Genomic DNA, 11,692 nt, shown 5'->3' on the forward strand with positions numbered 1-11,692 from the left:
CTAACATATGTATATATTGGCAATGAACCGATATATGACATAAGCAGGAACTCTGACTAAGACTGAAGTAATACAGGGAACAGGACTCAGAAGGATTCGCTATCTCTTCGCAGAGATGAACGCAATCCACAAACAGGACCAGGAACAGGATTCAGAAGGATTCGTTATCTCTTCGCAGAGATGAACGCAATCCACAAACAGGACCAGGAACAGGATAACTAGCTCAGCACGGGTGTTCACGATACGCGCAAACTACCAAAACGTGCTGGAAAACTGACTAGCTGAACACAGGAAATAAACAGTTCGTGTACGTATATATCAGCGACACTGATATATTAACGTAACACGAATACAAGGAAAATAACAAAATGCGCAAGTATGCGTATATATTGGCGATGAACCAATATATGACACAAGACAAGCAAGTAGCAACTTCTAGAACAAGAGCAGAACTAGGAGGACTCGCTGACCCCTTCGCAGGAGTCAGCGCAGTCCACACGGACCAGGAACGAGGTGGGGCACGAGCAGAGTAACAGATAGAGTCTGAAACTATGATAGCCCATGAGGCATTGCAGGAAGCAGTTCTTTATACTGAGGTCATCCAATGGGAGCAGACCTGCAGATTCCCACACAAGTGAATGGTAATTAATCACAGGCTGATAGCAGGAAAAGGCAGACAATGATATGCAGCCTGCAGGAAAGGGACCGCCCCTCCACTGCAGCAGACAATGTTTGTTTACACAAAAGCATATTAAACTGTCATAAACTTCAGAGCGACTGCAGATGGAATCAGCAACTAGTTTAAGTGCAAACCAAACTATGCAAGCAAATGCATGTAATGACATTAGAACTGCTTGGTTTGCAATACCAGTGCAGTCAGCAGTAAACGCTACAGAAGCGATCATAACAGTTGTCTGATTGGATTTTTGTCAAACCAAAATTTGGATTTTCTTGTTGGTCGTGATTGATAGGAAGCAAAGATTGGTTCGTTGATGGTGTAGTGAACGATTTTTCGTCCGGTCAGAATTTCTGATCGCTCAAACGATTTTTCGCTAGAAATTGGACCGTTAGTGGCCACCTTAAAGGGAACCTAAACTGAGAAGTAAATGGATTTTTCCTTTTAAAATAATACCAGTTGACTGACTCTCCTGCTGATCCTGTGTCTCTAATACTTTCAGCCACAGCCCCTGAACAAGCATGCAGATCAGGTGCTCTGACTGAAGACAGACTGGATTAGCTGCATGCTTGTTTCGGGTGTGTGATTCAGCCACTACTGCAGCTAAAGAGATCAGCAGAGCTGCCAGGCAACTGGTATTGTTTACAAGGAAAAATCCACATCCCTCTCAGTTTAGGTTCCCTTTAAGAAGAGGGAAGTCTCTCGGTCCTGCAGAGGCATCCCATGTCTTCCCCACCCCTACCGTTGCCGTGCGTGGTCCCTTGGGAACATACCTGGCTTCTGCCCTCTTCGCGCACAAGTGTGGCTCTCCTGCACCTGTGCCAGCATGGCGGCCCTTGCGCAGTAACCCGGAGCAGCTCCTCTATAAGCGGAATCATGCAGGCACAGTCGTAGTTGTGTGAGTGCAGCTACGCTCATGAAGTTGAGCTCATTGGCGATGTAGAAGGGGGTCCTGGGCAACAGTGTTGGTCTCCAAGAGGACACAGGAAGCCTCTGGAGGCTCGGGTTTGCTTTAAACAAAAACCTTATGATGTATTTCAAAAGTATCCCTGGGTATGATAGCTACTATAATTCATTTTTTTTTATATTTCTTTATTGCCTTGCTTTTAAATTGCTTTGAAAATTGGCTTAAACGGTGTTTCCTCTGTCTCATGCTGCGCTTGCTTCCAACATGTGAAACAGGCTTGCAGTGCCCCCTGCTGTGTTCACAATGACAGCTAGTTTTATTTGCAGGCAGGACATGTTCACTCTATATTTTTACCTGTGGCTATTGTATTCATATCTGTTAATTAAGTATTTGAACAAGCAGCCTAATTGCCATGTCCTTCACCTGAGAGCAGACTAGAGAGACAGCTGAGGGGATGTTGAAAAGGATGCAGTTGATAACTTTTAAAGCACAATAATGTTTAAAAGGTATCAATTAAATTGTATTCTTATTCAATGCCCAAGGCAATGACACATCATGATTTCTGCTTTACCAGTCAGGGGTAAATTTACATTATTCAAGGAGACTGTGATTCTACAGGAGGCAATTAAAATACCTAAAAAGAAGCTGAGCACCACTGTCACTACCACCTACCTAGTTTCCAGAGCTCATTGACTGCCCCACAAATAAAAAATAGACACTTTTGATCAGTGCATATTTTTTAGGAGGAGGCTGTTAATGTTTGTCCTGTTGATTTGGATTTCTAATCTCCATCTCCCTGCACATGAATCCGCCACATTATACTAGAGGTCATGTTGCTCATAGCAAAATGTTCAAAGCCACTGAGTGCAACTGGTAGGGGAGTGTCATTATGTTAACACACAGATGGACTGTAGAATACATCTGAATACCCTCCTCCAGCTTGCTTTGTTAAACTGTTTATGCTGTTCAGGACAGTTTTTAAGCACATGCAAACAAGACAGATGGTTAGTTTCATTAAAGCAGTGGGTTCAGCCATACTATGCCAGGAAAAAAACACATATATTAGTAGAAAACGACATGCTCTACTCACATAACACATCCATTGTACTGTCCACGTTTTTGATTTCAGTGAATTTTATATAGTAAATAAAGAGAATTCGGGTCCTGGCATTTCCCATCTTGGTTCCCTCTGAAGCCAATCCTGATGTCATTTCCTCCATTACTTTTTTTTCTCCTAGAATCTTCTCTTTCATAGCTAGCTTGCTTTGTAAACATGTGAGCACAGCAAGATCAGATTTCAGCTTTGTGTCACTCTGAACTGCCCGCAGCCAATCAGTGAGGAGCAGGAATGTGGGAGGGGAGATGACAAGCTTCCTTCTCATCAGCAATGTACCAAATAGAGCTGAGATAAGATTTATTACAGCAGAAACATTTCTGATTAGATTGGAGTGCTTGCAATGCAGGGTGAGGTTCCAGGCTGCATAATGAACAAAGTGCAGTGGGTAAATGGGATTTGATTTTGTGGCTGACTATCCCTCTCTAAGCAAGAGATATATAGTCATATTAACATTTAAATGTGCACTGGTGATTAGCATAGCAAAGGAGGTCTGAATAACACTACAATAAATTGGCATGTGCTGCTATTGTGCTAACTAAGCTGTAATTGCTTTAGATTTCATCTATATTGATTGTTGCATCTCTTCTCGATTTCCAAAACAACATTCCAACCTGTAGAGACCCAGGCTGTACATAAATAGTACAAGTGTTTAAGTACCCCGCATAACAATTATAGGAGGGGTGTTTTATGTTGGTTCAATGAGTTTGGGATAGAGAATTTTATGTGGCCTCATTAGAGATGGCCCGAAAGGTTCGCCGGCGAATGGTTCTAGGCGAACTTCCGGGGTTCGCGATCGCAGAGAACCGCAAACTTTACCGGAAGTTCGGTTCGCCCCCATAGTGCACCATTAGGGTCAACTTTGACCCTCTACATCACAGTCAGCAGGCACATTGTAGCCAATCAGGCTACACTCCCTCCTGGAGCCACCCCCCCCCCCTTATAAAAGGCAGGCATCGCCAGCCATTTTACTCACTCGTGTGCCTGCAGTAAATAGAGAAGGGACAGCTGCTGCAGACTCTCTCATAGGTAAAGATTAGTTAGGCTCTTGTAGGCTTGTTAGCTTGCTCCTTGCTGATTCCTATTGCTAAAATACCACCCCACAACAGCTCTTTTGAGAGCTAATCTTGTTCTTGTGATCTATTTTTTTTTCTGTGTGTCCCACTGACACTTGTGTTGCATAGACAGCCTTGATAATTCATACTGTGTGTGCCACTGCCAGGCCCAGCACATTCAGTCACTACCTGTGTGTGTGACAGGCGCACATTACCCATCACCGCATATACCTACCTGTTGTTCACGTGAGCGCACGCAGTGTCACTGTGCCTGTCCGCTACCTGTCTGTGTGTGACAGGTACACATTGTAATATCCATTACTGCATATACCTACCTACCTGTTGTTCACAGTGCACCCACCTACCTACGTGAGCTGAGCGCACGCAGTGTCACTGTGCCTGTCCGCTACCTGTCTGTGTGTGACAGGTACACATTGTAATATTCATTACTGCATATACCTACCTACCTGTTGTTCACAGTGCACCCACCTACCTACGTGAGCTGAGCGCACGCAGTGTCACTGTGCCTGTCCGCTACCTGTCTGTATGTGACAGGTGCACATTGTAATACCCATTACTGCATATACCTACCTGTTGTGTTCAGTACACCCACCTACCTACGTGAGTGCACGCAGTGTGATATAACACTCCGTGCATACCTGTTAACTGCACCTGTGTGACTGCACATTGTACTAGTCAAGTCAGTGCATACCTTTCACTTCATTCCCCCCAATATGGACAAAACAAAAGGCAGAGGCAGTCCACCTGGCAGATCTGTTCGAGGTCGCGCTGTCGTCATTATGTGCGGCCCTCGACCAAAGTACAGTGTTCAGAAGAAGGCACGTGCCATCAACCCCTATTATTGTCATTAGGATGTAGTTGATTATTTAACACAGAACACCTCATCTTTCTCAGCTTCCACACGGAAGCATGACATATCTTCCTCCTCCTGCTCTGATTCTGGCACCCCACTTAACACTCAGTCGGCCGCCACCACCAAAGTGCCATCACCCCAGGGCTCAGCGGTGTGGAAATTATTTTGTGTGTCTGCCTCAGAGGAGAGCAATGCCATCTGTACTCTCTGCCACCGAAAATTGAGCCATGGAAAGACCAAGACCTGCGTAGGGACAACTACCTTACGAAGGCACATGATTACAAAGCACAAACTGCAATAGGATGACCACCTGAGGAAAAGCAGCACACAAAAGCAAAGCCACACACCGCAGTGGAAGATAACAGGCCGCAATTTTTTCTCAAAAAGGTGATACCTAAACTGTACCGTGATGTTGAAAGGCAAGTGGTGACATCTCTGGCACACAGCGTTGGGTCAAGGATCCATCTTTTGGCGGAAGTTCGCGAACCGAAAATCAGAGGTTTGGGCCATCTCTAGGCCTCATAATAATTCCGAATTTATATCTATATCTGTGCATAACCTATTAATTTGTTATGAAAGTTGAATTGCCTGGAGCACCAAAATGGCCAGAAATGACCCCAATGGGGACTTTGCTGGGCTGGTCAGCTGAGACTGGTTGTCTTCACAGTGGGGGAATCATAAGATAAGATGAAATCTGCTGCTGTTCCTCTGATCAGCTTATCTAAAGCTGTGAAATTGTATAGAGCACTTTTCAGAGGGCAGTTGTGAGAGCTAATGAAAACAATTAAATGTTATAATAGGCATTGGCTTTCAACCTGGCCACATCAAAAGCTTCAGTATCCCTTTGCTGTGACTTGAGTTATACTTTGAACTTGCACATGTAACTGAGGAATGTGACTTTACACACATGTAAACACTCTTTGCGCTAGCCTATGAAAACTGGAAGGCTTTGGCTGTTGGGTATTATTGTACAACCATCCCATTTACTGCAGCAGTGACAATTTACTGATGAACAGACACATGGCATTGTAAGTTCTTCTTCAAATGAACCTGGCATAATATCAGCATTTTCTTGGTGTTGACATTGCCCTATGCACAGCTGTCAAAGGGCCATTCTCACCACCAATTCATGCTTCAGGCATGCTTAGTTCTGTATATGGAGTGAAATGACCTGTGTGAGAATGAGGATTTCAGAAGGGGCTGCATGAGGAGGAGAGAAGGAAATATCACAGGATAAGATACAAGATGTTCAGACGGTACAGTCTTCCATGTTTCTAGCGGATGTGGCATAGTCTATAACCATCCTGTTCTTTCTTATGAAAACAGACCTCGGAGTTGAGTCTGATTTGTAAGAGGCAGCTGTTAACTTGGCTCTTTGTTAGATGAAACTATAAATAGAAAATTATTTGTTTTCTCTTGATCATGCAAATATTTGTTCAAATGTCGAAGAAAAAGAAATAAAAAGTCTTGGACGCCATAAAGATGACACTTATCTTGTGTTATTTACATGAAGTCATCTTTACAGCTTGAACTTTTTCCTTAAAGTCTTTTTTTTCTTTGGAAGCACACATGTTGGTTTAAGACCAACTCCAACCAAAACTAACTTGATGAGAATTTCTCCATCCCAAATTTCTCTCTTTCCCCCTTCTTTAAAGTGAACACAAGGAGTCTATACTTCCCTTAGTGCAGGAATGTCCAATTCCAGTTCTGGTGCACACCACAGCGGTTCTGAGTGTTTTTTAAACACCTTTTTTTTTGGGGGGGGGGGGGGAGCCGCTTGGCTAATGTTAGTCAATGGGCTGGTGCACACCAGAGCGGCTCGTTTTTCCCCCAAACGCAAACTTGGGTCCTGCAGCATTTTTGAGATTTCTGAGGCATTTCTGCCTCAGTGTTAAGTATAGGAAAGTGGAAAACTGCCCTGAAAAACGCTAGTTCAGAGCGATTTTCCAAGTGTTTTTGTTACAGAAGCTGTTCAGTTACAGCTTTACTGTGACAAAATATAAAATCTGCTACACAAAAATGCTCCAAAAAACACTACACATGTTTAGAACCTCTCTAAACATGCCTAGAATCGCTCTAAAAAAACTCTTCAAAAAACGCTAGCATTTGCGGATCCACTAGCGGTTTTTGGTGTGCACTGGCCCTCAGTCAGACAGACAGCAGAAGGTGGTAAAACGCTCCCTTCTCCATAGACAGCGGAGGTGAGAAGCAGTCAAATACTAGATGATGATACATGCAATGAATTTTAAAATGTGGTTGATAATCACCTGGCAACCGAACCCAAACTTACTGTGTGGATGACCAACTTGGTTGCTACCCATAGTTTGATGCAGGTTTGCTTTAAATTCTGATGTTAAAAGGTAAAAAAATCAGGTTACTTGGCTGTAATAAAGCTTCAGGGGCCTGTTTTAAAACAGTGGCGATCTGAATACAGGTCACCACTTTTTTGTACTCCATTTTAAAAATAATACTTGACACTTATACAGCGCCATATTGTGGTCACTGGAGATTAGTACTTGATGGCTAAAATTATAATTCTAATTTTTATTATTATGTAACCGCTCCATTCACTTGAATAGTTGTAAAACATCAACAAATACAACAATTACTTGTCACTAGAACTGTGTCACCTCAACCATACTAGCAGCCTCATTTTCCCTCTAGCCTGTATACCACTTTATTAATATGGTGCTTGTCAGTTAATTATTGATAATCATCATCAATAATAGCAGTTTTGCAAAACTGGCCATCCCTTGTAAAGTGGTGATTAATCTGCAAATTGTCACCTTTCTCAATAGGTCCTTAGGATTCTGTTTACAATAATGACAGAATAAGTTTGGTAGGAACTGTAAACTGGTAGCCTATAGCTGAAAAGTGTTTTTTATAACATGATGAGTTACTGTGTTTTCTTCATCATAATTAATGTTCTTCCCATCTTCTCTGTTCTTTTCTAGGACCACCTGTAAGTAACTGGAATCTCCTGTAACTGACTGCTGTGTCCCTGCTGTGGTAACTGATTTATAAGGGTCCGGGGTGTCTGCAAGAAGAAAGGCTGCAGATAATGAACATGTCAATCTTCTCACATAAACTGCTGTGCCTGGCAAACACAGACTGACACTCCGAAATGAAATAAAACTATGAGTGCTGGTTATAGATGTACATAATTATATATCTAGTCTGACAGGTCTGAGTGAAAAAGTCTTGAATGCACTTAAGAAAGTTATCATTTTTGTCTGAAATGTTCTGTTTTTCTTCCTGTCTAGCATAATTGGCTATTATGCTACACAAATATAATCATTTTATGGGACTCAACTTACAGCAAAATTGTAGAACATACAGGTAACAAACTATGGTCCCCATCCAATCCACTTTTTCTTCTCAGTTTTTTCCTAGGTGATATTTTTACATCTTATCAATAAAATGCCTTTTAATCTACCAACAAGCAAGAAAATACTGAGAATAATTTGACTTTTTTGTACTTTTTCAATTGCAGAGTGCTGAAAAGTTCTTTTAAACAAAAGATTAAAATTATCTCCGAGGGGAAAACTTAGTGGAAAAAGTGAATTGGATCAGGCCCTGACTGAGGAAAATATTATAATTGGAAGCTACCTATAGTGGACACTGTCTATCTGAATTAGTAACACAGACTGGAGCGGAAGTAATAAAGTTAAGTGAAAGTGATGCAAAACAGACCCAAGCTTCCCAGTGAAACACGCCATCAAATTAAAGAACCAGTAAGGAAGCTTGAGGCTTGACGTGTCCTGACACTGGGGTACTTCTTTTGGCACTCTCGGCAACTGTGCTAGTTTCCATCTTAGCTTCAAAGTAAAAGCATATGAAGATATCATATTAATGGTTTAAAGTTTGTGTAGCATAAAAAATATTTTTATATCAGTGACTTTAACGACTTCAGCCCGCAGGTGTTTTCACCTTCAGGACGGAAGCAATTTTCCCCTGTCAGCGCTCCTCTCAATAACTTTATTACCACTCATCACACGTAAATGATCTCTATCTTGTTTTTTTGCCACAAATTAAGCTTTTTTTGAGTGATACTTGGTTTCAGTAATGGCTTTATTGTCTATGCATTTTGAAGGAAAATACACACAAAAAAAGAGATACACATTTCTCCACCCCCTAAAGTTTTAAAATAAGCAATGCTACTATAAATAAAACCCACCCATTTTATTTTCCCATTAGTCTCAGCTATCACAACATTTAAATTATGTTCCTAGTACAATGTATAGCGACAATATATTATTTGGAAATTAAGCTGTATTTTTTCTGTGGTTTTTTTTTGTGTCCCATCAATTGTAAAACTTTATCTACTAAAATTAATATAATTAATTCACTTCCAAAGCCCCCTCCCCAGTTACCAAGAAGACAATTTAAAATAAAAAAAGCAAAAAAAACAAACAAAAAAAATCCATAAATAGTTGCCTTAGTTGGACTTATCTTTTTATTTGTATGTCATGAGGGTATTTACTGTTCTTTTTTTATATATATACAAAATCTGTGCAGGGTAATTTCACTTTTCGCCACTAGATGGCGATAAACACTCCTTGGTTTACAAGGAAGTGTTTTAACGTTAATGAAGTAAAAAAAAAAACCTTAACATTCTTATGAATGGACATGGCCTCTGATCGGGGTCATGTCCATTCATCACAGGCATTGCTATTGGTTCAGAGAAGCTTCCATTCTCTTCCCCAATCGCCCACATGGAAAAACGCCAGGGTGCACAGCCTGCAGCCCCGAGCACCACGCAGGTACCGCTGTTTGCAAACTGGATGAGAATACTCGTCCAGCTTGCCTTTAGCTGCACCTAACTGGACAAAAATACTTGTCCAGAAAGGCTTAAGTGGTGAAAATGCTGAAGGTGAACTTTATTTAAAGAGGAACTATTTAAAAAAAATAATGTAATAAAAAAGTGCTTACTTTTTTACAATAATTATGTATAAATGGTTTAGTTAGTGTTTGCCCATTGTAAAATCTTTCCTCTCCTTGATTTACATTCAGGCCCATATGCAATTCTCTTTTTCACCTGAGTTTTCTCCTGGGTGATATTTTTAAATTTGTCAGTAAAATGCATTTCAAGCCATCAGAAAGCAAGAAAATGCTCAAAATAATTTTAATAGTCCTTTTTTATTTACTTTTTGGTACTTTTTTAGTTGAAAATTGCTGGAAAGTTTTTTTAATTTGAAGATGAAAAATTATCTCCTAGGAGAAAAGTCAGGTGAAAATGTGAATTTCATATGGGCCCTCAGACATTTATCACAGGGGGCCATATGCGATTCACTTTTTCTCCCGAGTTTTCTCCTAGGAGATAATTTTTCATCTTCAATTTAAAATAACTTTTTTGCACTTTGCAGTCTAAAGAGTATCAAAAGGTAGGTGAAAAAATACTGTCAAAATTATTTTGAGTATTTTCTTTGTTGCTGGTGGTTTAAAAGATATTTTATTTACAAGTTGTGAAAATATCACCTAGGAGAAATCTCAGGTGAAAAAGTGAATTGCATATGGCCCATGTTGACACTTTTACTGCTGGCAGGTGATGTCACTGGAAGTAGCTTCTGCTTGCTTTTTTGGCAGTTGGAAACAGCTGTTATTTCCCACAATGCATCAAGGCTCCCACAGTGTGATGTCAGGACCTCAGAGCTGTGAGGCGCTGACATCACACTGTGGGAGGGGTTTCACCACAAAATCAGCCATACAGAGCCCCCTGATGATCCGTTTGTGAAAAGAAATAGAATTCTCATGGGAAAGGGGGTATCAGCTACTGATTGGGATGAAGTTAAATTCTTTTTTACAGTTTCTCTTTAACTCATACTAGCTAAAATGAGAAACCATAAAGATTTATTATTATTTAGCATCCTAACTTTTCCATGTATGATTTTTTTTTTCAACATTATTTCTTTTTTTAAACATAATTCCTTTATGAGCTTCAGTGGTTCACCATACCTAGTGAGTACAAGGTTTTGGTTCAACCACTGCATGAGTGCAAAGGCCAGAGTATGACAGAGGAGAACATGCTAACATTGTAGTTGTACTGCCTATAAGTTCAGGAGGTTTCATTTTAGTTGGCATAAGTTTGAGTTCAGGAGTTCTAAGGCCGCTTTCACATTGACTAGGGCAAGTTCAGCCTTCTGATCTGCCAGCCACTGAGAGCAATTTCAGAAAACAGATTGTCAGTGTTTGTAACCTTGCGTATGTCATCACCTGACACATGGTGCAGTTACATGGCAGCAAAGAACCCTGCGCTCAGCTGTGCTTGCCTGAGATGGACACCTACCTAATATCGGTACTGAGTGCTTTCCAGAGCACTGCAGGTGCACTTAGGCAGTTGATAGGTGGTGGATTCACCCCCTTTAGCTCCCCATGTGAAACCACCCTAAGAGATTCTAGTCGCATCAAATACAAGTCACATTTTGGTGGAACATGTGATTTTGTAATATAGCCAAACATGTATCCATTAGGATAAGTAATTTGGATACTCCATTATCTAAAATAAAAAGGTTTTTATTGGTCTATTAAACTGACCAATCAGAATCTGCACACACAAACACTACAGACATCAAACAAATGACAGTGCTCATAGGCTGCAACTGAATTGTAGACCAACAGAGGCATGCAGAGCCCCACAGGGGCTATATACATGTCTTGAATGCAAATCAGGTGCGAATAATGTACTAGTCCAAATCTATAATTTGAATGCAAATTGAAGCACATGGATGCAGCTAGCCAGTGGTATACTTACACACAAGCACTAGCCTTTAACCACTTAAGTACCAGCAGTCTCTGCCCCCCTAAGGGCCAGAGACCGCTGGTACCAGAATCGCCGTACATACCAGCTGCAATCGCTGTCACCGCCGCACGTCGGGAACCTGGGCCACCCACTCTGCCGTCTCTATGACAGCAGAGTTCCTGTGAGCCGGTCAGGAGCCGCTTTCATTGGCTCCTGACCCTGCCTATCAATGTAAGCCAATGGAAGCTGCTTACGTTGATAGACAGGGTCAGGAGCCAATGAAATCGGCTCCTGACCCGCTCACAACAGGGCTCTGCCGTTACACTG

At 41.4% G+C, this 11,692-nt stretch overlaps 1 protein-coding gene across 6 annotated transcripts in view; it reads left to right on the top strand.

The window, feature by feature from the left end:
• Positions 1–7,779, top strand: part of LOC137536104 (collagen alpha-1(XIII) chain-like) — a 523,068-nt gene extending 515,289 nt beyond the window's left edge. For all 6 annotated transcript variants that reach the window (XR_011024519.1, XM_068258151.1, XM_068258150.1 and 3 more), the window contains one exon: positions 7,581–7,779. Coding sequence is in view for 5 of the 6 variants with exons in the window: in XM_068258149.1 (XP_068114250.1) it covers positions 7,581–7,612 (32 nt within the window). In the remaining variant the exon portion in view is untranslated. The remainder of the gene's footprint in view (positions 1–7,580) is intronic.
• Positions 7,780–11,692: the final 3,913 nt, after the last annotated feature.

Source organism: Hyperolius riggenbachi, chromosome 10 (genome assembly GCF_040937935.1).
Source record: "Hyperolius riggenbachi isolate aHypRig1 chromosome 10, aHypRig1.pri, whole genome shotgun sequence".
Taxonomy (NCBI): domain Eukaryota; kingdom Metazoa; phylum Chordata; class Amphibia; order Anura; family Hyperoliidae; genus Hyperolius; species Hyperolius riggenbachi.